The 27,987-nt window shown below is 35.7% G+C and overlaps 2 protein-coding genes across 2 annotated transcripts; one reads left to right on the top strand and one right to left on the bottom strand.

The window, feature by feature from the left end:
- The first annotated feature begins 74 nt into the window (after positions 1-74).
- Positions 75-19,853, top strand: LOC123679033 (xaa-Pro aminopeptidase ApepP). Its single transcript, XM_045616358.1, has 2 exons — positions 75-509; positions 17,714-19,853. Exons 1-2 carry the CDS (start codon positions 200-202, stop codon positions 19,258-19,260), a joined length of 1,857 nt encoding a protein of 618 aa, XP_045472314.1. The 5' UTR covers positions 75-199; the 3' UTR covers positions 19,261-19,853.
- Positions 19,854-23,956: 4,103 nt separating this feature from the next.
- On the bottom strand, positions 23,957-24,752 carry LOC123678633. The gene is made up of 2 exons (XM_045615764.1): positions 24,640-24,752; positions 23,957-24,590 (listed from the first exon to the last, which is right to left on the bottom strand). Exons 1-2 carry the CDS (start codon positions 24,750-24,752, stop codon positions 23,957-23,959), a joined length of 747 nt encoding a protein of 248 aa, XP_045471720.1.
- Between the last annotated feature and the right edge of the window lie 3,235 nt (positions 24,753-27,987).

The raw sequence follows: 27,987 nt of genomic DNA, 5'->3' as shown, positions 1-27,987 counted from the left end.
ATTTTGAACAGAATCTAATCAGTGATCACACCAGTATTTTATTATATTTAAATTATTGGTGTTGTACTTTGTACCATAGATTACCACTTTGTTAATCCGTTATCTGTGTTAACAAAAGTCAGATTATTTAGGTTATAATTTTTAAATTCTATCCACAGTACTTATATATGTTGTATGAATACCCTTTAATTTTATTACTATGCCACCTAAATCCACAAGTCATTTACTAAAACAACTTCGGGAGTTGATGGTTAACAATAAATACACAAAGGAACCTCTTCATGCTTACATTATTCCGTCAAGTGATGCTCATTCAAGTGAATATGTAGCTGACTGTGATCAGTTTAGAGCTTTTATCTCAGGGTTTACTGGTTCTTCAGGAACTGCGGTAGTAACTCACGATCGCGCCTGTCTTTGGACTGATGCCAGATATTATTTACAAGCATTTCAGCAACTAGATGAAAATTGGACATTGATGAAGGAAAGTGAACCAAGTACTCCTTCTCTTCGTAAGTATATAAAGGATATTGAAAATTATTATAAATACTTCCGAATAATTCAATTTTGATTTTAAGTAATTCAAATAAGTTTATTCTCACATTTGAGAGGGTATCTGCTTATACCGTTCATAGGTGAATCTACATAGCTCAACTGCATGTAAACATTCAAACGATTGTAAATCAACTATTGTTACAAGGCCCAGAATGCCTATTGTGGAATAATCAGGCTGTTTTATTTATGATTTGAACAAGTTTTATACTTCCTATGTTTTTACTGCCAATATAGCCATAAATCGGATATACACCGTCATAAAAACCAAAGAAACCAAAAAGAGCATTTCTCTTTTGGACTTCAATGATATAACTGAAAAAGTATCAAATTAAACCTGAATATTACTTTCAAAGCAATAAACAAAATATCATCGTTATTATTCAGTTCAAAAGGTTCAATCCCAAACACTAGTAAATCAGGAGTTATGATTTAACATGTTTAACTTGCTATATGAAATACATGGGATCGACAGGATGTTCATTTAAAACTAGATTTGATAATCATCAGGTGAATGTTACCAAAAATAAGAGATTCACCACATTTGAAACACATTGTATAGATAATGATCACCTTTACCCACAATTGATAACATGAAAATTATACATGTGGAATCAAAAAGCACAAGATAACTATTTACAATCTATCGACACTTATGAGCTAGTAAAAACAAATGGTTTCGAAATTATGGATGAACGGAGTTATTCCAAAATATTCAACATCTTCAACCGGTTTGAAGTTATCCACATCCACAAGTACACTCCGAGCCAAAAGTAGAGTCCAAGCAAAAAATGGTATATTTATGATTTTCAATATGAAAATGGCTAGTAATTTATTATTTGACTCGAGCAATACAGACTTTCCATATTTTTTCTATTATTGAACATTTTTTAGCCATTCAGAGGGTTATTAATAGATATAGGGGCCGTTTCTAGATAAAAATTCATAACTTTTTTGAATGAAGGAGTACCGTTTTCTGCTTTTAGTATGTGGTGAACAGAGGAAAACTGAATAGAAGGATATAATCCATATAGTTTCTCTGGCCTCAGGGAGGGGGGTAAATGCGATTTTGAGGGTATTTTTTTGATGAAAATCCATAACTTTTTTGTTTGAGAGAATACCGTGTTCTGCTTTTAGTATGTGGTAAACAGAGGAAAACTGTATAACATGACATGCTCCATATAGTTTGTCAGGCCTTGGGGAGGGGGTTAGTGCGATTTTGGGGGTATTTTTTGGATAAAAATCCATAACTTTTTTTAATGATGGAGTACCGTGTTCTGCTTTCAGTATGTGGTGAACAGAGGAAAATTAGATTAAATGACATCCTCCATATAGTTTGTCAGGCCTCGGGGAGGGGGGTTATTGCGATTTTGGGGGTATTTTTTTGATAAAAATCCATAACATTTTTGTTTGAAAGAGTACCGTGTTCTGCAATCAGTATGTGGTAAACAGAGGAAAACTGAATGAAATGACATAATCCATATAGTTTGTCAGGTCTCGGGGAGGGGGTAAGTGCGATTTTGGGGGTATTTTTTTAAATAAAATCCATAACTTTTTTGTTTGAAAGAGTACCGTGTTTTGCTTTCAGTATGTGGTTAACAGAGGAAAACTGAATGAAATGACATACTCCATATAGTTTGTCAGCCCTTGCGGAGGGGGAAAATGTGATTTTGGGGGTATTTTTTGGATAAAAATCCATAACTTTTTTTAATGATGGAGTACCGTGTTCTGCTTTCAGTATGTGGTGAACAGAGGAAAATTAGATTAAATGACATCCTCCATATAGTTTTTCAGGCCTCGGGGAGGGGGGGTTATTGCGATTTTGGGGGTATTTTTTTGATAAAAATCCATAACTTTTTTGTTTGAAAGAGTACCGTGTTCTGCAATCAGTATGTGGTAAACAGAGGAAAACTGAATGAAATGACATACTCCATATAGTTTGTCAGGTCTCGGGGAGGGGGGTAAGTGCGATTTTGGGGGTATTTTTTTAATGAAAATCCATAACTTTTTTGTTTGAAAGAGTACCGTGTTCTGCTTTCAGTATGTGGTAAACAGAGGAAAACTGAATGAAATGACATACTCCATATAGTTTGTCAGCCCTTGGGGAGGGGGAAAATGTGATTTTGGGGTATTTTCCACTAAAAAATTCATAACTTTTTTTAATGAAAGAGTACTGTTTTCTGCTTTTAGTATGTGCTTAATAAAGGAAAGCTGAATCGAATGTTATACTCTATATAGTTTGTCAGCCCTTGGGGAGGGGGAAAATGTGATTTTGGGGTATTTTCCACTAAAAAATTCATAACTTTTTTTAATGAAAGAGTACTGTTTTCTGCTTTTAGTATGTGCTTAATAAAGGAAAGCTGAATCGAATGTTATACTCTATATAGTTTGTCAGCCCTTGGGGAGGGGGAAAATGTGATTTTGGGGTATTTTCCACTAAAAAATTCATAACTTTTTTTAATGAAAGAGTACTGTTTTCTGCTTTTAGTATGTGCTTAATAAAGGAAAGCTGAATCGAATGTTATACTCTATATAGTTTGTCAGCCCTTGGGGAGGGGGAAAATGTGATTTTGGGGTATTTTCCACTAAAAAATTCATAACTTTTTTTAATGAAAGAGTACTGTTTTCTGCTTTTAGTATGTGCTTAATAAAGGAAAGCTGAATCGAATGTTATACTCTATATAGTTTGTCAGCCCTTGGGGAGGGGGAAAATGTGATTTTGGGGTATTTTCCACTAAAAAATTCATAACTTTTTTTAATGAAAGAGTACTGTTTTCTGCTTTTAGTATGTGCTTAATAAAGGAAAGCTGAATCGAATGTTATACTCTATATAGTTTGTCAGCCCTTGGGGAGGGGGAAAATGTGATTTTGGGGTATTTTCCACTAAAAAATTCATAACTTTTTTTAATGAAAGAGTACTGTTTTCTGCTTTTAGTATGTGCTTAATAAAGGAAAGCTGAATCGAATGTTATACTCTATATAGTTTGTCAGCCCTTGGGGAGGGGGAAAATGTGATTTTGGGGTATTTTCCACTAAAAAATTCATAACTTTTTTTAATGAAAGAGAACTGTTTTCTGCTTTTAGTATGTGCTTAATAAAGGAAAGCTGAATCGAATGTTATACTCTATATAGTTTGTCAGCCCTCGGGGAGGGAGGTAAATGCGATTTTGGGGGTAGTAGAAAATACCCCATAATACTAAAAGCAGAACACGGTACTCCTTCATTCAAAAGAGTTATAAATTTTTTCTAGAAAATACCCCCCAAATCGCATTTATCCCCTTCCTCGAGGGCTGACAAACTATATGGAGTATGCCATTCTATTCAGTTTTCCTCTGTTCACCACATACTAAAAGCAGAAAACGGTACCCCTTCATTCAAAAAAGTTATGATTGTTTATCTAGAAACGGCCCCTATGTTCAATAATAGAAAAAATATGAAAAGTCTGTATTGCTCGAGTCAAATAATAAATTACTATCCATTTCCATATTGAAAATCATAAATATACCATTTTTTGCTTGGACCCTACTTTTGGCTCGGAGTGTACTTGGATGTGGATAACTTCACATCGGTTCCAAATTGGGAGCCTGGTTTTTCTAATTGGAATCTGGTTCTTGAATCAGAAACTCACAAGCGAAAGTGTACTTCACGGAAGCGAATGGTAAAAATATTAGTTTTGATTGGAAACGTATTTCAATCTCGGAAACTGAGAAAAACTCAAATCAGCAAAATATAAACAACGGGGGCGAACATTCTATTTTTTTTTATTCAGCATTCAAACACATCGGTTTTTACGATACAATAAATCGGAGAAAGTATTTGTCGACAAAAGCAATCAAATATGGAATGGAGAACAAGAAGCTCTATTAATTTACAAGAAATCTTCACATTGCGTTAACAAACGTTATTCGAGACAATACTCTTGGTCCAGTGGAACAATGCAACAATCGAAACATCTGGGTGATACGATATCAATGAGCAAGTGTTCTCTTTCAATCATTCGAACGTTATTCCAGAATATACTCATGGTCCAGTGGAACAGTGCAACAATCGAAACATATTCGTGATACAATATCAATGAACAAGTAAGTGTTCTCTTTCAATGGCGAAGTGGGGATAGTCACACTTCGGCTTGATAGTCTATGTCGACCGCAGGATGGGTTATAAGACCATATATGTCGAAAATAAATACTTCAATTTTTTTCAATTGTACCCGAGGAATTTATTTGCGACAATGAATGACACAAATAATTTCCTCTGTAAATATTTCATTGTTTCGACATTACTGGTTTAAAATGAAATAAATTCTCCGAAAGTGAGGAATATAATGGGAAAAAAAATCTGAATCGAGGGTCGACAAATTTAAATGTTCAAATAATCTACCTTGTTGAGCGAAACAGTAGCAAATCTATTTAAAGAGATAATCTCATATCTCTCAGCAGATTCATTATATTTTGGCAAAAATTTGGATTAATTCAATAATACACCCAAAGAAGAATCATTTGGAGATAAATCTGGTGATTTAGGGGGGCATTTGATCGTGCCATTTGTTCAAATGACACGTTTTTCAAGGAACATTATAATTCATCAATGAATTAGATATTGCTCAGAATGAATTATTTTCATTCTCTTCTTCATCTTTTCACAGAATTCCTACGTTTTATTTTATCCTCATGAAAAATTTCATGATTTGTTTGAACCTTATAATTTCGGTAACCATTCCCTTTCAAAATATTCCAAACACTTCTATTTTATCGCTCTTATCAACTTGCTCGGCAACACCCACCTTTCTCGAATTTTGTAATTATTTTATAAATAGATTAAATCAAAAGTATTGCATATAGAGATGAGCGATACCGTGATTTCTAGATCACGTTGTGAAACGTTCCTGTTCCTTTATGATATCAGTGAAATTAAAGCGTGACGTGATCACTGTTTAGGTATCGGTTAGCGCCTGTTCTCCGCTAACCGAATCCGATACCTAAACGGTGATCACGCTTTAATTTCACTGATATCATAAAGGAACAGGAACGTTCACGTTTCACAACGCTAATCACGGACCGTGCTTGTTATTATTATTTGTATGAATCACCCAAACCTTAGCTCTTTTATCTTTCTGTTAATTTTTTAGAGGTAACAGATTTGTGGAATATGGATATGAATAATTTTGGACATTGAAAAATAAATAATACCTACGCATAAAATAATTCACATGATAATATTAAGTGGCTGATACTGCATCAAATAAAATAAGAGAAAAACAGAAAAATTAACAATCAGAAATGTACAAAAATATAGTAAAACCAGTTATTGAATAATTAAATTTCCTAAATATATTTGATATTTTCTATTAATTTATGTAATTGTGAAATCTCAAATGAAAAGGTATGATTTTTAGGACATCGAATAATAAATAATAAGCCATATGCATATATTCAGACGTTTATTTATTTATTTAATAATAATGATGAGTAATCAACCTCCAAACAAAATACACGCATTTTATAATTGTCTTTATCAAAATAGTTAAGGGGCTAATACTGTAACAAAAAAATAAGAGAAAAATTAAAAATTTCACAACAAAAAACTCAGAAATGGGTAGTTAAAACAGTCCCTAAATAATCGAATTTCCTAACTATATTTGATAAATTTTTCGAGAGAAAAATACAATTATTCCTATTCATTCTACACCAACGACATATTACAATTGAGGAAGAGAATCATTTGAGTTTTTTTATTAGTCAGCCTGCTTCGACATTCTGTTTATATTTGTCCGGCTTTCGAAAACAATCGTTCGCACGGAACTTACGTTGCTAGAGTGCATCAATAAGTGCCGACAAAGGTTCCGAAACAATAAAAACATCAGGCTGGCAGGCTGGCTTCATAATTTACGATTGCACGGACGTTGATATGCCAATATCTGTGAAATGTTCAAACAGTGATCCCATCACGCTCTGTATTCGTTTTTCGGAACCGTGACTACCTGTGACAGTCTGATATCAGTGATTAAATCACAGTTCGTGAAATATCGCTCATCTCTAATTGCATATCTTCAAAGGCAACCATAAATGGATTTATTTTCTCTTCAATGGATTGAACACTAAAGAAATATTTTACAATTTGAATTTTCAGAGTTAATTTTTTTCTATTATATTTCTTACTACCTTAGAATTCATTCCATTTTTGAAACAGTTATATTGAAAAATAATCTAAGTACCAACTCATTTTCATAAAGAAAATTATTTGTCTCATTCATTGTCGCAAATAAATTCCTCACACACAATGGAATAAAATTGTAGTATTTATTTTCAATCGACATAGTCTAATAACCCAGCCCACTGTTGGAGAGCGACTAATATTCGACATCGACTATCAAGCATTGTGACCATCCACACTTCGCCATTGAAAGAGTACACTCGTTTATTCGATATCGTATCACGCAGATGTTTTGATTGTTGCACTGTTCCACTGGACCATAAGTATCGTCTCGAAGAACGTTGAATATCCTATATTTCTTTATGTATTTTCCAAACCTGTACGTATACTGTATTTCAATAAAGTCTCAATAGAAATTCTCTCACTGAAAAGCATTATAATTTTATAAATGTAGGAACGTAATTTTATTTTTTCCTTATTATTATATTAAGTCCAATAGGGCATTGAATAGGGTGACTAGTTCTAATCAATATCTGTGTGCTATTATTAGAAAAATTGAAATTATTTGATCTTACCAGTATTTATATATTGTATATATAGACCTAGATATTATTTGTAAAAAAAATAAAATACACTAAAAAATACATTATTTGTGAAAAAAATAAAATACAATAAAATACTACTTGTTTTATTTTTCCAAAAACAAAATACTTAAAATTCTGGGGATTTCTACTCAAATATTGTGGAAAAAAATCATTTTGATCTGGCAACACTGATTGTTTCCATAAATTCGCATCCATCATGACGTAACGTATCGCTTATGTGGGAAATGATAGCACACTATCACTAATTGTGATTGTGAATTGAACAACTGAATTTATACTTGAAACCCTTTATAATATATCATATTTCTGCTAGTTCATCTGCCAGTAATTTTTTTCTGGCAGCAGTACAATAAATTCGAGATGTGAGATGAATTAGCATATAAAAATTGAAAAAGAAATATGTTTTGAGTATTTCGAGCAGTTTAAAAAGATTCAAAAGAAGTTGTTAAAGTTTAACGTTTTGCCCAGATTACTTCCGAAGCTTCTAAGGTGAGATTTAAAAAAATTCACATCTACAAGGTGTTTCAAAAAAGGTGACCCTGTCGCTTGGAAAGATAGAAAACTGACAATCAATTGGGATTTACTTAATGGAAGTTTTTCGTTACGCCATCTGTACTCAAGATAAAGGGCGTTAAAGAAAAAATATGTTAACACGTTTTTCACGATTTTGCCGAAAATACTGGCAACATGGTTGAAATTTTATACTAATATATTTTAGAAGCTGATATATCCCCTGATATATTTGTTATTATATCTGACTCTCATAGAAGGCGCTAATTAAACAGTTCATACCAAGTATTATTATTATACATTAAGAGTTAAGATTCCTATAAAATCAACATAAAAAAAACATGCTACACTGATATATACCCGAAAAAATTACGAAACAAGTTTCTTCTTGTGGAAGAAATCAGTAGGTTAGCCAAGCAGTAGTTACGACTTGGGTTGTGTTTGCCGGTGTGGAGAATCACACAATTCTCAAAGTTGATGGTTAGATGCCACTTTTGGAACCAGAGTGTTCAGATCTTCTTGCCCGCAGCGTTATTGAAAATTTCAGCATCGTCGGCAAACATGAAGAGCCTTGAACGCGCACATTACTGTAGAGGTCAGATGTGTATAAGAGAAACAAAAGTGGACCAAGTACTGATCCCTGGGGTACTCCACTAGTTACATTCCTCGCATCGGAAACCGATTCACCCACTCATACGCGAAAACTTCGCGAAGAAAACCCTCTATCCAAATCAAAAAATCTCCCCGAAATCCAGGATTTTCCAACTTCTGTAAGAGACGTCTGTGGGGGGCCCGGTCGAATAATGCTTTGGAAAAATCCAAGTAACTTAGTTTATATATCGGGTGTCCCAAGGTGAGTGGCCTATTAGATTATTATGGAAACTATTGATAGTAAAAATTTCAAATTTTGTGGATAGATATTTGGCCATATAAGGTACATTTTTAAAATAATTTCACATTTCCAGTGTTGCCGGATGTACGACAATTTGGCAACAACTTTGTTATTTTGAATAGGACATCCGGTATTCCTATTTTTTTTATGATACTCCATAAAATATTAAATCTATTCACTCTTACTTTTCCATCCCTATCTTCAACGGTTTTTGAGTTATTAATTATTTTTCGAAATTTTAGATCAAATTGGCGTATTACGAAAATTTTGCAAGTCGTTAGATATTGATCTGATATGTGTCACTGCTTTTGAATTATGGTTGTCAATAATACAGGACGGACCAAAAAAATTCATCATTTGCCAAGTTACAAAATTGTGAAAAAGTCTATTTTTTCAAATTAGACACCTAGTAATTTTTCAATTTTTGGAATCAGTACAACACACTCTACAATTTTTCTATTCACGTCCCTATACCTATCTCAACTGGATTCCGAGTTATATGCGTTTATTAGATTTCACATTGATTCAATAAGTGTTAATTTCTTTTGTGTTGTTATTTTCTCTTTGTCGTTCATAGATCGATATATCAATGAATCAGTTCAATCCATAAATGTCAAAATAAACAATTATTGCCTAACAGGTGTTTTGTTCCGAGGTTTTTCTATAAATAATGGCTCAAGAAAGATATACACATATAACGCATATAACTCGGAATCCAGTTGAGATAGGTATAGGGACGTGAATAGAAAAGTTGTAGAGTGTATTCTACTGATTCCAGGAATTGAAAAATATACTAGGTGTCAAATTTGAAAAAATAGACTTTTTCACAATTTTGTAACTTGGCAAATGATGAATTTTTTTGGTCCGTCCTGTATTATTGACAACCATAATTCAAAAAAATGACATAGATCAGATCAATATCTAACGACTTGCAAAATTTCTGACAAATATTGAGCGAACTAGAGTCATTTTCGTAATACGCCAATTTGATCTAAAATTTCGAAAAATAATTAATAACTCAAAAACCGTTGAAGATAGGGATGGAAAAGTAAGAGTGAATAGATTCAATATTTTATGGAGTATCATAAAAAAATAGAAATACCGGATGTCCTATTCAAAATAACAAAGTTGTTGCCAAATTGTCGTACATCCGGCAACACTGGAAATGTGAAATTATTTTAAAAATGTACCTTACATGGCCAAATATCTATCCACAAAATTTGAAATCTTTACCATCAATAGTTTCCATAATAATCTAATAGGCCACGCACCTTGGGACACCCGATATAGGGTGTTTTGACTTTGGATCACAAAGAAGATCTCAATATTTGAAGAATTTCTCGCGGTCCTTGGCGCTGACAAATTCCTTCTCATAGCTTCTCTTGGATTTCCGTATTTCACCCGATAGATGATTGCTATAGTTTCTGTGTGTAGTCAGAATACAGCTTGCGCCGAATGTACCTTTGCCATATCAATCTTTTATGCCTAATCATCTTGAGTATCTCCTGACTAATCCAAGATTTTGTTGGAACAGATGTTATCATCACCTTGGTGGTAGGGCACAAACCAACAGCCAACCTATTGAAGAATACGTCCCACATTTCCTCCGTACCTAGGGGAAAACAGGGTTTTCCAGTCTTTATCGCCAAGGACGGCGTTCCAATGTTGATAATCAATAACTTTTATTTACTTCCTCTTCTATTTCAGACTGGTGGGTACAGTCAGCTGAAATTCAGTAACTAATGTGACATGGTCTGATTTGCCAAAAGGGGAAAAGTAGTGAACGTCCGAAACAAGATCTGAGTCACTCACAAGAATGAGGTCTTAAAGCGAGGGGATTTGATTTAATCTGTAGCGGGTTGGGAGATCGACAAGCTGGGAATAGGCAGATGTCCGGAAAAATTGAAAGTATGCTTCTGATCATGTATTACAACCTGTAGTAGATGAAATCGGCTAGCAAATATTTGTCAAGTTGAAATCTTCAACAATGAAAATAGTTTTCTTGACACTCAGAATACTTCTTGAATACTCGGTAAAATTTGAATCATAAGCTGCAGACACAACAAATTGTGAAGAAAATGTTGTTACCAACAACGAAATCGCTAAATATGTTGTCTAAACCCGGAGAAGCATAGGAGAACGGGGCAACCGAAAACTGGTCAACTATAACATTGCGAACAAGGATGCAAACTCCTCCATGACCAATGGTTGAAAAGTCTTGCCTGAAAACCGTAGTATCCCAATCTCGTTGGATAGCAATTTTAGGCAATTGATATGAAAACACTTATTACAAAGAGTACATTTCAATAGCTGGCAAATGACATATCGTCGGCTAAGAGTGTAAATCTGCTATGTCCATAATGAACAATTTTAGAGGAGACCAAAAAAACCGTACAGTAAGTGTTATAATAATAATAATAAGAGAGTTTATTCATGAAAATACATTTAATAGAGTTTATTGAATGTATTTTCAAAATGTAAATGTATGTATGTAAAATTGTTCAATATGGACATAGCAGATTTACACTCTTAGCCGACGATATAAGAAAGACTCGACACAGAAGGGCGACCGCGGCAAAAAGGAACGGGGACAAGGGAATAACAAATAGCGATGGGCAACTCGAGCTGTTCAACTCGATTTGCAATCTCAACGAGTCAGCTCGATTTACCTTTGCGTTTATTCGAGTCAACTCGGAAGAAACCATACTCGGTAAATCGTGAATCCCCGTTCGTTGCCGTTGCAGTTCGAGCTGTGGCTGGTAGGGATGTGTGGTTCGTTCAATTTCGACGAACCGGGTCGTCTCAGCAATGGATCTGGTTCGTTCAATTTCGACGAACCGGGTCGTCTCAGCAATGGATCTGGTTCGACCCGGTTCGTCGAAATTGAACGAACCAGATCCATTGCTGAGACGACCCGGTTCAAAAGACCCGTTCAATTGACCCAATGGTTCTTTTCAGCTCACTAGCTCAGATCGAATCATGTACGATTTGCGCATGATTCAAAGATCCGTAGATCTGGTTCTTTCGTTCTTTGTTTTTTTCTTGGTAAATAATTTTAAGTTAATATCAGCTTTGCATTTGTTAGTCGGTATATTTTTAATCGGATCGTGAATTCGTGATAATGATTTTTTTGAGACATAATCATAAACATAAAGGAGATCCATTATCATAAAGTTATAAGTTACTGAGATGACAGAATATAATAAATTGATATCTGGTTCATGAGATGATTATAGACCTTCCGAAAAAATTTCAAAGTCTAATATATATTCCTCGTTCAAATTGATGATTTTGGAATATTTAAATGACTAATGAAGAAGTAGAAGTGAATCATGAATGTACTTTGTACAGAACACAAAATTCACGAGGTCTTGAATTATTAATTTTAACGAAAACTACCTAATGATCATTACCTGTATCTATTCCAACCAAATAAATACAGAAGATCTGAAATCCCTCAAACTAATATTAACCCTAATTAATATATCTTGTTCCCGAAAAATATTCATTTTGATCAACTTTACAAAGTGAGGTTTGAATATATAGTTAAATAAATTCTCAAAAAATAATGAACAATATTTAAGACCATAACATTTTCAAGAAATAATAATTGGTGCATCTAAGAGAGTGCAATTACAGAGCCCAGTTTCTTTTACTATCTATCATCTTTCTTCAAAACCGGGTGCCAAGTGCCGAGCCGATGATTCATTTGCGAAATGGATGTATTTTATTACAACCATATGTTCCTTTAAGGTCAGTCCAAACCGAAACCCATCTACCTAGGCTCGGATAACGAACCATTCTTTCTATGGATCTTTGGGTCCTAAAAGATCCTCAGATTGAATGAACTGAATGTGATTCGGATCGGTTCGAACGAACGAATCATTTTCAGAGAGACGACCCGATCGAACCATTCGTTCTGAAGACCGGGGTCTTTTGATTCGTTCGTTCGTGAACGACACATCCCTAGTGGCTGGCCCGAGTTTGGCTCGATCTTACGAGGTACGACTATACGACGTAACCCGAATCAAGCCGTCGTGTGGTTGGTGGTAGGATGAAGCGACCGCCGAGTTAAAACTTCCTTCACCGAACTGAACTCGGTTCAACCGAGTTTCAACGTTTCAACTCGTCGACCGAGTTGAATTCGGATGGACCGAGTTCAACTCGGTAGACGGCGGCAATCGAAGTCGATGCGATGAGCCTTCACTCGGTGCAGTGAACGCATCGAGTTATTCGGTCGGTTGCGGCCGACTCGAGTCAACCCGACTTTCTAACCGAGTTGGCCATCGATTCAACTCGAGTGGATCGAGTTGAGAATTATACGACTCGTCCCATCGCTATAACAAACAACGCTTACACAGAGATCCGATCAGGAAAGTTCAGTGGTGAGCAGTGTATATGAACCCTGAGATAAATAAACCCTGTTCCCTCACAATTTTGTGAGAAATTTGTTTGGCGAGAAGATTTCCCAAGAATATAATTGCATATATCGATACCTAAGTTCAATAGTGTAACAAGTCCAGAATATTTAAATTTGAGTTATTACATGTATAACGTTCCTAATACAACGTTCTATCAATTCCAATACTGAAACAAATCCTATTCCATCTCTTAGTTCATAGATGACACGACCTAAAAATGCAACAACTCCAAATTTATAAATGCTTTAGTTACTTAGTGTAACTTTATCTCTATTTATTTCTATATTGCAATTTCCTACTTGTTACACTTTTGAACTAAGGTATCGATAAGTTTTCGCATCTCAGAGATCATAAATACAAATAATAATAACGATGGTGCTTACTCCGTTATAGAAATACTTATTTCATAGTGACTTGAGAATGGCTACAAACAATAGCCGAAACGTCGTCATTGCTGAATAAAAATAAAGAGTATTTCACTGGAATAAATTTGCTCACCTTTACCCAATAACTCAATATATATTATTCTAACAATATTTTGAAAAGAAACAAACCGGTTGAATACTTCTAAATGGCAGTAAAAGAAGAGGTAAAAAAGGGTGACTCGTCTTCTGTGGAGAATTACAGACCCTTTTTCCATTTTATCGAACTTCGCCAAGGTATATGAGGAGATATGTATTCGGGCATTTACCACCATATTAAGTAGAGTTTATCATCAGCACAGCATGGTTTTGTCCGGGGAAGGTCGACTGTAACTAACCTAGCCACAGTTTCGCAAGTCATAGCAGAGTCCCTTGATGATGGAGATCAGGTTGATGTGATCTACACAGATTTCTCACGTGCCTTTGACACCGTTGACCATAATTTGCTTTTGAACAAGCTAGCTTCACTTGGTTTTGCGCCTAACTTTGTGAGTTTGATTCGTTCGTATTTAAAGAGAAGAATGTTTTCTACCATGGATTCAATGGAGTTTTATTTGACAGTGAGCTGAGTTTTGTTTCACATGTTGAGGATATATGTTCATCTGCCTGTTAATCTTTGAGTTTCCTGTTCAGGAGCTTTCGTGAGCTAGACGATCTGTCTGCTCTCAGAAATGTCTACTTTTCACTGGTTCTCAGTAGGTTGGAGTACGCTAACATGATTTGGTTCCCAATTTATGCAACGCATCTTACTCCCATTGAGCGAGTTCAGAGGAAGTTCCTGAAATACGTCGTATATAGGAAAACAGGCATATATCCGGAGCATGGTGTTGATCTTTCGGGCATAATGGAAGAACTGAGGCTTTCAATCTTAATTAAGCGGCAAGTTCAGCTGTGCGCGAGATTCGCCCAAAAACTTTTAAGTGGAAGGATTGACTGCCCATTTCTACTCTCTCGGGTAAACATTCACGTCCCGAGGATGGCAGCCAGAGGTTCTCCAACATTTAGTCTACCCACGCCTCGGACCAACATTCTCCAGCGAGCACCAGTGTATAGGCTTTGTGATTGTGCTAACAACATTGGTCTATTGTAGTTGTTTATTTTATATTTGTTTCCTTCTTTATATCTATCATTTTTTTGGAATACTTGCCATTTCATTTAGTTTTTTAAGGAATTCACATGTATTTTCTTTGAGTTGATGTAATTTATTACCCTGTTACTTTCCTGTTGGGTGAATAAAGTTATTATATTATTATTACATAAACCGTTTACACAGCATCGCATGCGACTTCATGAACACAACTTTTCAAGGTTAGATTTGTTAATCAAAATCAAGTTAATAATTATCAATAATAAATATGCATTATGTGAATTAAAAATTTTTAGGCGCGTAAAAAAATATATGATAATATTTTCCGAACCGATGGATTGGTAGAGGTGGTCATGCGATTGTAATCCTTTGGGCTACACAATTCTGTCGTAACTTAAGGAATTTTATGTTAAAAAGGTAATTTCACGTCAAGAATTGGAAGACAGAATTCAACGTCACTTTAATAATCTCATAAATGATCCCCAACCGTTTAGAAGATTAATGGATTCTTGAGAAAAAAGGATAGACTTATGTATTCGTGAAAACATTTCGAACACTTGCTCTAATTGAATATTATTTTATGTTCTTTATTTTAATTTTCTTGTTATTTCTTGTTTAATTAATAACTTTATCATTACTCAATACCACCATTGGTTATTATTTCATAATTTTAAAAATCAAAATATTCCGAAAACGATACGTTGAATCGAGTTCTACCAAGAGTAAAGGGTGTTTTTGTTAGAGCTATAGAACTTTAAATTGCAATAAAACAACGATGGATTATTCGATTGACATGAATCTTATTTATCCGCAAGATAATCTTGTGGCATTACATTTTAAATATGATTTCTGGTATATGACCGCCACGGCTGGCTCGGATGTATATCGGCAATAACACGGCGAATGTTGTCTTCCAAATGGTCAAGGGTTTGTGGCTTATCCGCATAGACCAATGACTTTACATAGCCTACAGCAATTAGTCTAGCGGTGTTAAATCACAAGATCTTGTTGGCCAATTCACAGGTCCAAAACGTGAAATTAGGCGGTCCCAAACGTGTCTTTCAATAAATCGATTGTGGCACGAGCTGTGTGACATGTTGCGCCGTCTTGTTGGAACACAGCTCCTTGACATCATGGTTGTTCAATTCAGAAATGAAAAAGTTAGTAATCGATAGTAATCGATCGATAGTATACCGATCACCATTGACTGTAACGTTCTGGCCATCATCGTTTTTGAAGAAGTAGGGACCAATGATTCCACCAGCCCATAAAGCGCACCAAACAGTCAGTTTTTCTGGATGTAACGGTGTTTCGACCTACACTTGAGGATTAGCTTCACTCCAGATGCGGCAGTTCTGTTTGTTACGTAGCCATTCAACCAGAAGTGCGCTTCATCGCTAAACAAAATTCGCTTATGAAAATCGGGAACAACGGCAATCTCATTTTGGGTCCATTCGACGAATCTACGCCTTACTTGATGATCGTTTGTCTTCAATTCTTGCACGAGTTGGATTTTGTAAGCACCCAAACCAAGATCCTTCCGCAAAATCTTCGATAAAGTGGATGGACACAGATCCAATTCCTGTGCTCGATGGCGGATAGACTCATTCGGGTCTTCCTCAATGCTACGCTCTACAGCAGCAATAGCTTCTTCTGTACGCACCGTACGGCGTCTCTGGGGATGCGAGTTATCAATAAGAGTAAACGTAAACCATTATTTTCGAAATAAAATTGCACTATTTGCAAGCGTTGTTCAGGCGTGAGTCTATTCATGATGAATTGCCAAACCAAACTGAGAATAAATCACTTGACAGCTGTTAAATCAGTCGCCATCTTGAACAGTAATGCCAACTTAAAGTTATATACCACGAAAAAAAAACACCCTATATATCTAAAGTCACTTAAACTAAATACTAAAGTCACTTAAACTAGTCCATATAAAAACGCTTGGCCATAGATGTCCATTTGAAGTAGATACCGCGATCTGATAAGTAACGGGGTTCATTTGAAAGTATTGTTAGGCAATAAATTCACTGGCCCAAAGGAATTCCTAGAAACTTGGACAACCCTTGTATAATCGAAATATTCAGCTTCCTCTAAGTAACTTTGGATATACTATACCTTTTTGGTGTAAAATTGAATTATGTTAAAATTCACCTGAAATTTTTATGAATAAATTTAACATTAAAAAGTTATGTTCAATACTACTTAATATGAACCGTATCACTAGCGCCTTCTATGGGAGTCAGATATAAAAAAAAATTCATGGGATGTATCAGCTTCCAAAATATGAATATGAAATTTCTTTACAATGTAGCCAGTAGTTTCGGCAGAATCGTAAAAAGTGAGTGAAATTTTCTTTTCTTTAACGTCCTTTATCTTGAATACGAAGGCTTTACGAAACATTTTCATTTTGCAAATCCCAATTATTTTTCGGTTTTCCACCTATCCTAGAGACAGGGCCACCTTTTTTTGAAACGCTCTGTATACAAAAATATAATTCATGATTCAATACAGTAACATTAATAAACATGATTACCACAGAGGTAATAATTTATTGCTAACAAAATTACTTGTGCGTGGTGAAATTATTTTTGTAACTTTCCATATATTTTCGGTAGGATGAATTAAGTTATAAAATTAATTTCAATTTTAAAAAGTGTAAGATCTGAGAATATTGATTGGTTGAATTAATCTTCATCAAGTTACAGAGATATCGGAAATACATAAATCATTGTTATCGGGATTAATTGTAATTATATTATCTTGTGATAATTTAATCCATAATATCACATTGTGAAAGCACTTTAGTGGGGAATTTCACAATAATCAAATTTGAATTTCACATTATAATTGTGCAAGAACAACTTTTTTCTTTGAAAATTTACAAACAGATATTGAAAACCACAATTCAATTTGAGAAATTGAATTTTTATTTCTAAATAATAAACCATAAAGAGAAAAATTGCAGTATATATAAAACTGAGAAAATTCATTAGAGCTGAATTTAGAATATTTATATTAATTTCATCAATTATTTTTCTGGAATAATTTTTTAATTTAATTTCTTACAGCTGTATGGTTATCTAAAAATCTTCCAAACGGTTCGAATGTTGGAGTTGATCCTAGGCTTTTTATGTTATTCACGTGGAACACTTTAAAGAGACAACTTGTTAAAAATGGCCATAATATTATTCCCGTATTGACAAACTTGACTTCAATTATTTGGCCAGAGAGGCCGATAAGACCAACTAATAAAGTTTTTCCTTTGGGAATAGAATATACAGGTAAACCAATATCAGAAAAACTTGAATGTATTGTACAACATATGAAAGAAAAAAATTGTACAGCCTTAGTCATATCAACTTTGGATGATATAGCATGGACACTCAACCTGAGAGGTTCAGATATAGACTATAATCCCTTATTTTTTGCATATCTTGTGGTTAAACAGAGTCAAGTAGCAATTTTCATCAATTTGAATCAATTGACTGCAGAGGTCAATAAGCACTTGATGGATGAAATGCGGCAATTCACGTACAGTATACATCCCTACGAGGAAATTGACGAATATCTGAAGAAATGTGAGAAAGAAAAAGTATGGTTTGCAGATAATATCAATTATTTTTTAAATAGTCTAGTTCCAAAGGAAAATCAACATATCGAGATAATTCCTACAACATTGATGAAGGCCGTTAAAAATCCTGTTGAAGTAGCTGGAATGCGAAATGCGCATATCAAAGATGGGGCAGCTCTTTGTTGTTATTTTTCCTGGTTAGAAGAGAATGTACCTAAAGGAGGAGTAACTGAATTATCTGGAGCAACAAAGTTGGAAGAATTCAGAAAATTGCAGCATGATTTTATAGGCCTCAGTTTTCCTACTATTAGCAGCAGCGGACCCAATGGAGCAATAATTCATTACCAACCCACTGAAGCAAGTGACAGACGCATTACAACAGACTCCTTATATTTGTGTGATTCTGGAGCTCAGTTCAAAGACGGAACTACTGATGTAACAAGAACTCTACATTTTGGAACACCTACAAGCTACGAGAAGGAATGTTTTACAAGAGTTTTGAAAGGTCAGTTGAAACTTGGAAACGCAATTTTTCCATGCAAAATTAAAGGCAATTACTTAGATTCATTTGCTAGACAGTATTTGTGGGAAGTAGGATTGGACTATGGCCATGGAACAAGTCATGGAATAGGATCCTTTCTGAATGTGCATGAAGGGCCAATGGGTATTTCTTATAGACCTTACCCGGAAGATCCAGGTCTTGAATCCAACATGTTCTTATCTAATGAACCTGGTTTTTATGAAGATGGTAATTTTGGTATAAGGATTGAAGACATAGTTCAAATAGTACCTGCTTGTCCACCTTATAATTTCAAGAACCGAGGGTTTTTAACCTTTGAAACCATTACCTTATGTCCTAAGCAAACGAAGTTGATCAATATTGATTTATTAACCGATCAGGAAATTGAGATACTGAACAAATATCATCAACAATGCAGGGATATCCTCGGGCCCGTTTTAGAGAAACAGGGTCAAATTCAAGCAATAAATTGGTTATGGAAAGAAACAATACCAATTCAAAGGGTACCTGTTCAAATTAATTAGTGTTTCAAATTTTTCCACGTTATGATTCCTTACCGATCATCTCATCTCATCTCATCTCATACCTTTTGCCAATTCAATATTTTGTTATCATGTTATAGTAGTAGAGTTGAAATTTACCAGTTGGGTAATTCAAGCACAAAATGTATATAAACCAAAAATTTCACGCCACCAGTTTATTGTATAGTGATTTTCTATTTATGATAATGCAATGGGAAGTATTTTAATTAAAATTTTACATAAAAATTCTAATTGTATCATGTATTCTTGATTATAATTATTGTCTGATTAACTGTGAAACCTGTGAAATTCTTCAATATTTAAATTAATCATCTTGTTCTTGACCAATCTTCTTGAATTTAAAACTGAAATGCAATAACTACAAAATTTATATGACAAGGAAGTGAATAGAAATGATAATCCGAAGGAATTGGTTTTTACATTTTTATGTTGTTGTGCAATCATTGATTTCTAAATAATTTTATCAGTTACTTGTACTTCATTATACAAATTCTCATTTCTATATTGCCAATAAATTATTTGCAGACTTATCAAAAAATTATTCCATTTCTTAGAAATACTAGTTATAAATTCCACACAGTTATTTATTTCCAACTGTCTTTTTCCGATAAAATACTATGTATTCATGCCCGACCCTCGTATCCAAGATAAAACAAAACACACATTCATGATTTACATCAAAGAAAAAATTTTAATGAAGAACCATATCCCTTTAAAATTTCACAAATTTGACTTCCTTTTACTAACTTTAAGCGAATCTAGTGAAGAACTAGAAGTGGAAGAAAGAATTATATAAATAAACCAATATGAAAATAAAAAGCTATAATGAAAAATAAATTTTCATTTTCTCTCTTCTTTTCACCAGTAGAGTTGATAAAAGTATCAGATATGTATAGAAAATCCTGAATGCTATACGTGCAGACTCAAATAAGGTAAGTGCAGTCTAGATAAGAGAGTTGTGGGATTCTATTCCTTTCCGAAGACGTGATTAAGTTTTGTTATTTCTTATCTTCTTGATCAATGCTATACAAGAGATCATGTCGCCCTCTTCACCACTCAGCGAACGGTAAAATAAACCAATTCTATCGCGATGGACTGGCGTCTTACAAAGCCAACGTCCTTATTTTGAGAAAGAGTGCCGATCACGGGAGACTATATCATTAATGTTTACTGAACTTAGTAGGAAGATTAGAGAGCTTTGATACTTAGAGGGTTCTAATATTTGGGAAAGCTTGAAATACACTCAAATTTCTCTTTGTCCATTCAGTACTGCTGATGCCCAGAAGCTGCAAAGTAATTGACAAAATAAGCAGGAATACATTGGGAATAATGGGGTTATGCACATAAGCCGATAGGTACCGGCCGATATTTTTGCCTATCTGAAGTAAAAAATTACGTATTTTCCCGATTAGGTACCTTGTTTATTTATTTTCATTGTGGTCATGCCTTATTGCAATGGAAATTATGGAAGGTCTCATAAAAGAGTGATGGTGAATGCCGAATTCTAAAATGTGACATGACCAATGAAAGCGAGTACGAGGAGTACCTCGTCTGTTGCAATCATCAATAAACATTTTGGTTCTAACTAGTAAGTTAGAACCAATTGATGATTGCAACCTATTGATGATTGCAACAGCCAGTGTTTCGATTGGGTTAATAAACCGATGCTTTTCAAAAATATGCTGTGAAAAACTGCGCTAAAAATATAGGTGTCCCATTTAAAAAATAGCAACTTTCCTCTATATCAGTAAAATGGTAATTGATTTCTATTATTTGTTCTGAGTATCAGATGAACCATAAAAATTATTTTTCGGAAATCTCGAACAGAAAGCAGAATATAGATAGATAGATATGAGTTTATTCAATATAATATAATGTATTATACAGTATGAAATATGAAGTAAACTCTGAAGAAGAAAAATAAAAAAAAAACTGTTAGTTATTATTATATAACTGTTTACAGTTTTGAAAAATAAATTTGATTTTAACGGCCGCGGAACCATCATCAAGATCGAAATTCGCCATTTATTAAATTAAACTATCTCAATATATTGGAATATTTGATTTTTTTTTTCAGAAATGACCTGTAACTGGAGTACAAATCAAGATATCTATCTGTTCGATCTCGTGAGCTTTTTCACTCGATGTACTGATGGGTTTGTTTGTATAACTATCTTTCGTGGGGTAATAATCTAGGTTGATACAGAAAAACGAAGTGCACGATAAATTTATCATTTATAGCCTTCATATTCCTCTATGATATGAACTCAAATTCATTTTTGGCCGCTCATTCGGAAAATACAACAATCAAGAAAATCTCTTTGGATGACATGAAATTCTTCAATTTCATCCATGGAATTGCCCTCTTACAACTCATCGACTTCAAGTTGCCGATGTCGCATATATGAGATCCTTGAGTACATACTATATGACCAACAAATTGTTAGGTACTTCTTTGGAAAATGTACCTTCCTACCGGATCTGGTTTTTCTTGTTTCCGGGGATACTGGTTGATCATTGGCTTCGTTTTCTACTGGATCTTCTTTGTGATCTTCCTCGTGCTCTTCAGTTTCAAAATTATCGAATATGTAAGCTGGTTTTAATCGGTCGATTGTCACCGTTTTGTTTCCGTGTCATTGATCTTGATGACGAAATGTTTTGGATCTCTTTTGAAAACTTCGTATGGTCCGTCGTAGGGTTTCTGCAGGCCTAATTTTGGGCCCTCATGTCGGACGAAAACGAATGGTGACGTTTCCAATTGATTGAACACGTTCTCCATGGGGGTTGGCGTTGATGGGTCTAATTCTTCTTATTTGTTGCCTCAGATCCACTACGAAGTCGGCTGTGTCTGACTGTCATCCGTACTTGTTGATAGAAATTCTCCGGGCAATATTAATGGCTCTACGGAGAGCCATTAGAAATGGTATACGGATACCATTTCTGCAGCGGTTGCTTTCATGTCTTCCCACCAGGCTGCTCTCCTCCCAGAAGGACACTGGGAAGCGTTTCGGTTCATCGGTCGTTGCTGTGGCATTTGATTGCTGCCTTGAGCTGTCGATGGATTCTTTCGACCATACCGTTGGCTGCTGGGTGGTATGCTGTGGATCGAATGTGGTTTGTGCCAGTCAACTTACATAGCTCGTTGAACAGGCTTGCAGAATTGTCTCCCTTGATCTGTGGTGATCCGGAGTGGAGTGCCGAACCTCGCTATCCAATTCGTGTAAAACTCCTTAGCGATGGTGGATGCCTCCTGGTTCTGCCGGGGAATTGCTTCTGGCCATCTGGTAAATCGGTCGACACAGGTAAGGCACTATCGGTAACCCTCGGCGTACGGCATGGCGATAATGTCCATGTGTACATGATCAAATCGACGTACCGGTGGCGTGAATGTCCCTGGTGGAGTGATTACGTGCCGAGTAACCTTGGATCGCTGACATTCTAAGCAGGTGCGGGACCATTTCCTGCAATCTGCGTTAACTGAAGGCCAAACGAAACGTTGCTTCACCATCTTCGTAGTCGCATTGGTACCAGGGTGTGCCAATCTGTGGATTGTGTCGAATGCTACTCTCCGGAATAGCTTCGTCAGGAATGTACTTGCTTGGGGAGTCGACGTATCGCAGTACACCAAGGTGGTTGATCCATCCGGATCAGCAAACCTGTATCGCCTTGAAGATATCTCCGTAGCTCGTTGTCGTCCTCTTGTGATCTGGCTAATTCTGCATAGTTCAAGGTGTCATTGATGTAGCTGAAGCAGAAGTCTAGTCCTCGTAGAACTTCATCGATGAACCTCTGGAAGGTCTAAGCAGCGTTCCTGAGTCCAAAAGTCATGAATGGGAACTCAAATAACCCAAATGGAGTAGTGATGGCGGTCTTAAGTATGTCTTCTTCGGCTAGGGGAATCTGGTTGTACGCTCGCAATGGATCAAGAGTAGGGAAGATTTTCTTCCCTTGGAGGGTGTGGGCGTAGTCCTGCATGTGCCTCACAGGATATTGGTCGGGGATAGTCCGGTCTCCATTCTTCTGAACCCTTCTTCGGTGCGAGGTGTAGCGGGGACTACCATGGACTGTTGGACGGACGGGTGATTCCTAGCCGGAGCATTGCTTCGAACTCCTTTTTGGCTGCCTTGAATTTCTCTGGTGCCAAGCGTCTCGATGCAATTGGTGGTCCATGGGTCGCTTTGATGTGATGCGTGGTCTGGTGTGTGATTCGTTCGGGGGCTCCTTCTGGTCGGGTAATTTCTGGGAAAGACATTAATAGCTGATGGTATCTGGAGAATCCGTTGACTGTCTTGACTTCTGGGATATTGCGCTCAGTCACTTCTCCTCGAGTAGTGAGTTGGGTGGTTCCGTCCATAAGTCTTTGGTTTACGTCCACGAGCAGGTGTAGAAGCTCAGGAAGTCGACACCGATAATGGGTTTGGATACATCTGCTATGACAAACCTCCAGGTGATATCTCGGCGTAGTCCTAAGTTCAGCGTGAGGGTGGTTGTACTTACGTTGCGATGGGTGTCCCATTGGCTGCTGTTAGGACGTAGTCAGACTTCTCTCTTCTACCGTTGACTGCACTTCGTGGGGAGACGCACAGATCTGCTCCAATGTCGACCAGAAACTGCAGCTTGGAGTCCCTATCGGTGATGAACAGGCGGCACGTCGTTGGGCTGGGATCACTGGCCGCCCTTAGTGAAGGCCCCTCTCGTTTTCCGAGGTGTAGTTGCAGGGCTGTCTGCATCTAGTGGACCTGGCTCCAAATTTCCAATGGTACCAGCACTTGCTGTCAATTGGCTGTCGGCCTAGACTATTGCTTCTTGGACAATGCTGGGAACGGCCTCGGCTCCTGTCTCTTCGGGATCTGTCTTCGTGGCCTGCTAGTTCTGTTCTCAGCGTAACTATCTCCTGGTTCAGACCTAGTGTGAGCTGTGCTAACTTAGCACTGATGATGGCCTCTATGCCAGTCGTCTCGTTCACCATTTGGACGGGAGGTCGGAATGCTTCCATTATGTGGTCTGCGTGGACGGCTAAGTCTTGAAGGCTGCTGTCTTTCACGATGGCCAACGACACCTGGACATTCCGGGATAGACGGTTCATCCAGAGTGATTTCATCAGGCTCTCCGGAACGGCTGGATCAGCAAGGCCCTGTAAATGGCGAAGAAACTGTAAGGGCTTACTGTATCTTCTTCTCGCTCCAGGAGGCGTCAGGTCTTCTCCTCTTGTATGGCACGCAGACGTCGTATCAGCTCCGTCCTTAATTTGTGGTAGGCCTCGCCGGTAGGTGGATTTATAATGATGTCCTTCACCTCCGTTGCATATTTGGCTGGTAGGGCACCCACGATATAGCCAAACTTAGTTTGGTCCTGTGTCACCCCCCCGCGATGCGGAAACTTCCTTCAACCATGGCGAACCATAAATCGGGTTCGGTGGCGACAAATTCTGGCATCCGGACGGCGACTCTTGATACCTGGGCTTCTAGTGACATTTTTTTTCGGGATCCGATTCTTCTTCAAATCACGACAGGTTCACCAATTTGTGGGTTGTGGTCCTTATACTGTGACTAGAGTAGTTCACGGCCAGGGATAATTTAGGGAAATAAAAGAATGGGATAAAAATACGTCTTCAATTTATTTCAACCCACTAAAAGAGTTTGAAGAAGATGATAATATGTCTAATCGATTCTTAAGGTCGCTGGTCACTTGGGTCGTTGCAGATACTATTTCGACGGTCTCGGTAAGAGATGTGAAAGTCTTTAATCTTCTCGTTGTCAGTGCAAGTTTTGAACATATGTTTAGTTGTAGACTGGTCTGAACTCAATTCCATTATTCGCCCTGAAATGCCGAGTTTTATGGGCATTCAGGCCGCCCCTCGCGGACCTTATAAATATAAAATATCCTGAATTAACAAAAAATATGCACTCATTTAGTTTTTAATATTTTTTTTCCAATAGATAGCTTTAGTTTTATGTATTTTGCGTTCACTAAGTCCGATCGGGTTCCACTAAATGACGTTAGAAAGATGAGATTTCGTACTACATAATCTTTTGCGACAGTTTTGTGGTTAGTTCACTCAGTTCAGTTTGAGTGCGCGTTGAAGATGGACACTATAACAAAGAAAAAATACGTTATATTTGAGTTCCAGTTCTACACAAAGAAGGTTTTTGAAAAATACTGCTGTGCCTTCCAGAAATCTTCCTGTTGGATCTACTACCACAAAGAAAAAACCTGAATGTTCTAGTAGTAGATCTAAAAGATTGGGACAAAGAAAAACTTGTTGCTGAAGAATGCTCTTATGAAGAAATCAAACCTTCTGTACAAACTCCTTCCCAAGATGAAATTGAAATTGCACAAGGTCTATTACAGCTTCTTCAGGGTCAGCCTGATTAAAAAAAAAACTTTCGAAGATTTTGAAGTGCAAGTGAATACTCCTAAAGTGTCTTCTTTGTGTGACCTGATAACAACAGATAGTGCTTTAAATAGTTTTACTGGTCTCAATAATATAAAAGTATTAGATACAACAGTAGAAGCAGTACAATCAGTTTACAGTGATCAAAGATCACATCTTTCAACAACCAGCGTATTGTTTCAGTACTAACAAAATTGAAATGTGATCTAACATATGTGACATTATCTCTTTTTTTTTGGCATTTCACATGAATTGTGCCAAAGATACATTTATGAAATGCTACCCATGTTAAGTAGAGTTCTAAGTAGTTTTATAACATTTCCAGATTTCCCTGAAATACAGAAAAACATGCCAGAATGTTTTGAATATTTTCGAAAATATTAGAATTGTCCTAGATTGTTTGGAAATAAATATTCATACAAAATCCAAAATGCCTTTGCTGCCGAATTAGATTTTACTCTCGGTGCGAATCAAATAACACAGTTAAATTTATGATGGGTGTTTCCCCTGTTGGTTTAATTACTTTCATTAGTGAACCATATGGCGGAAGAGCATCTGAAAAACTATTTTTCAACAAATGTGACCTGATTTTGAAGTTAGGAAGTTCACAGGATGCTATAATAATAAAATACCAGCTGCTCGAGTACATATTGAAAGAGTCAATCAGCGTATTAAGATATTCAAAATTTTAGGATGTAAATTGGAGTGGTCTCTTATGAAGAAAGTTAAAGATATATTTACAATTGCTACAATTCAGTATTTGCAGAACATAGATTTTTAAGGAATTATTATTTAAAAATGATGAAATACAGCATTTTCCAATTAGTATGCAGCAAATAGACCAGTTGTTCATAAATTGATTTCTCAAAAAAAATATTTATAATAGACAATCAGAAAATCATACTGAATTTTTTATTTTGAAATCTTCAAAACTGAGGTACCGTTACACAATATTGGGAAAATCCCTCAGATATTTTTGGACATGTACTATGAAATTCTTTATATTTTTTTTCAGGGCATACTTTTGATACTTCTCTATCACATATTATGAAATATTTTCAATTGAATTTTCATTAGTCATGCCATAATATAATTGGATAAATAGATATTAATATGATTAGTTCCAAGTAGCATAGTTATATAAAATTATTTTATTTATTTTTAGAAATATCTTATGTAAATTGAGTTATATCTTAATAAATAAATGAAAAATAGACATGTGACTTTCTGTAGTATTCCTAAAGATCAAATCAAAATTTATTGTCACATTTAAAGTACATTAATTTCACAGTTTTTATTTATTACATTCAAAAACATCGAGAGATGTGCAACAGTACCTAGACAAAATGGCTGTTTCTACCATTGCACTCCCTCACGTTCCTCGGAATGTACATACAAATTAACAATTGGCAATAAGACGAAAATTGGGAAAAAAAAACAAAACAAGTGGAGAAATCCTAAAGATATTCAATACATTAGCATTTGTAATACTTTGTTGGGACTGTAATAATTGAAGGGTAACGTGAAATGATCAATTTGGACAATGTCAATATTTATAGTTCTTCGTCTGCCCACCTTGGCGCTGCATTCTTATTTTCAGATGTTATTCAAGGAGTGGGAGCCATAGATAAACTAATTATTAATGTACAGTCCATTCAGGAATTATTGACATCCCGGGTGGCTATGGAAAATCGAAATTAAGTTGGTACTGGCTCATTCAGTAACATTTTGAATTGCAGATTTCGGGTTGGCATTGGAAATGTCATTGACAAGAGGTTAGATTTCAGTATGTTTGTGTTATTGGTTTTGATCGAAGAAATTTTGAAACTTAAAAGTTGTATCAATTTCAAACACACATTGATTAGTTTATTTGAGTATATCTCACAGTACTGTTTGAAAAAAGAAGAAGGCAAGTCATTACAACCTGGATTATTAGTGGAAGAAAACCTGTGCAATACGATTTCACCTTCAAAGAATCATTGAATGATTTGATTGTTACCAAAACCCGAGCCAAAAGCAACCAATATATGAGCCTGGATGAAAATTGACCAAAAAGCATCTGGATTTTAATCAATCAAAGACAACATTACATAAACGTAATTGGTTACAAGTTCAAAACAGTTAATAAAAGGAAAATTCTTATTGATAAACAGAAAAATATAATAAGTTGAGTACGATTTTATGGTGAATACAGAGAATATTTGCAACAAAATGTGAAATTCATTTATCTGGAGGAAACTTGGTTATTTGAAAATGCCAGCATTATTCAACAGTGGACTCTAGAAAGAAAACAAAATGTTTTTCAAGTATATTCA

This window comes from Harmonia axyridis, chromosome 4 (assembly GCF_914767665.1).
Source record: "Harmonia axyridis chromosome 4, icHarAxyr1.1, whole genome shotgun sequence".
NCBI lineage: Eukaryota > Metazoa > Arthropoda > Insecta > Coleoptera > Coccinellidae > Harmonia > Harmonia axyridis.
This window is presented reverse-complemented; position numbering and strand designations above follow the sequence as displayed.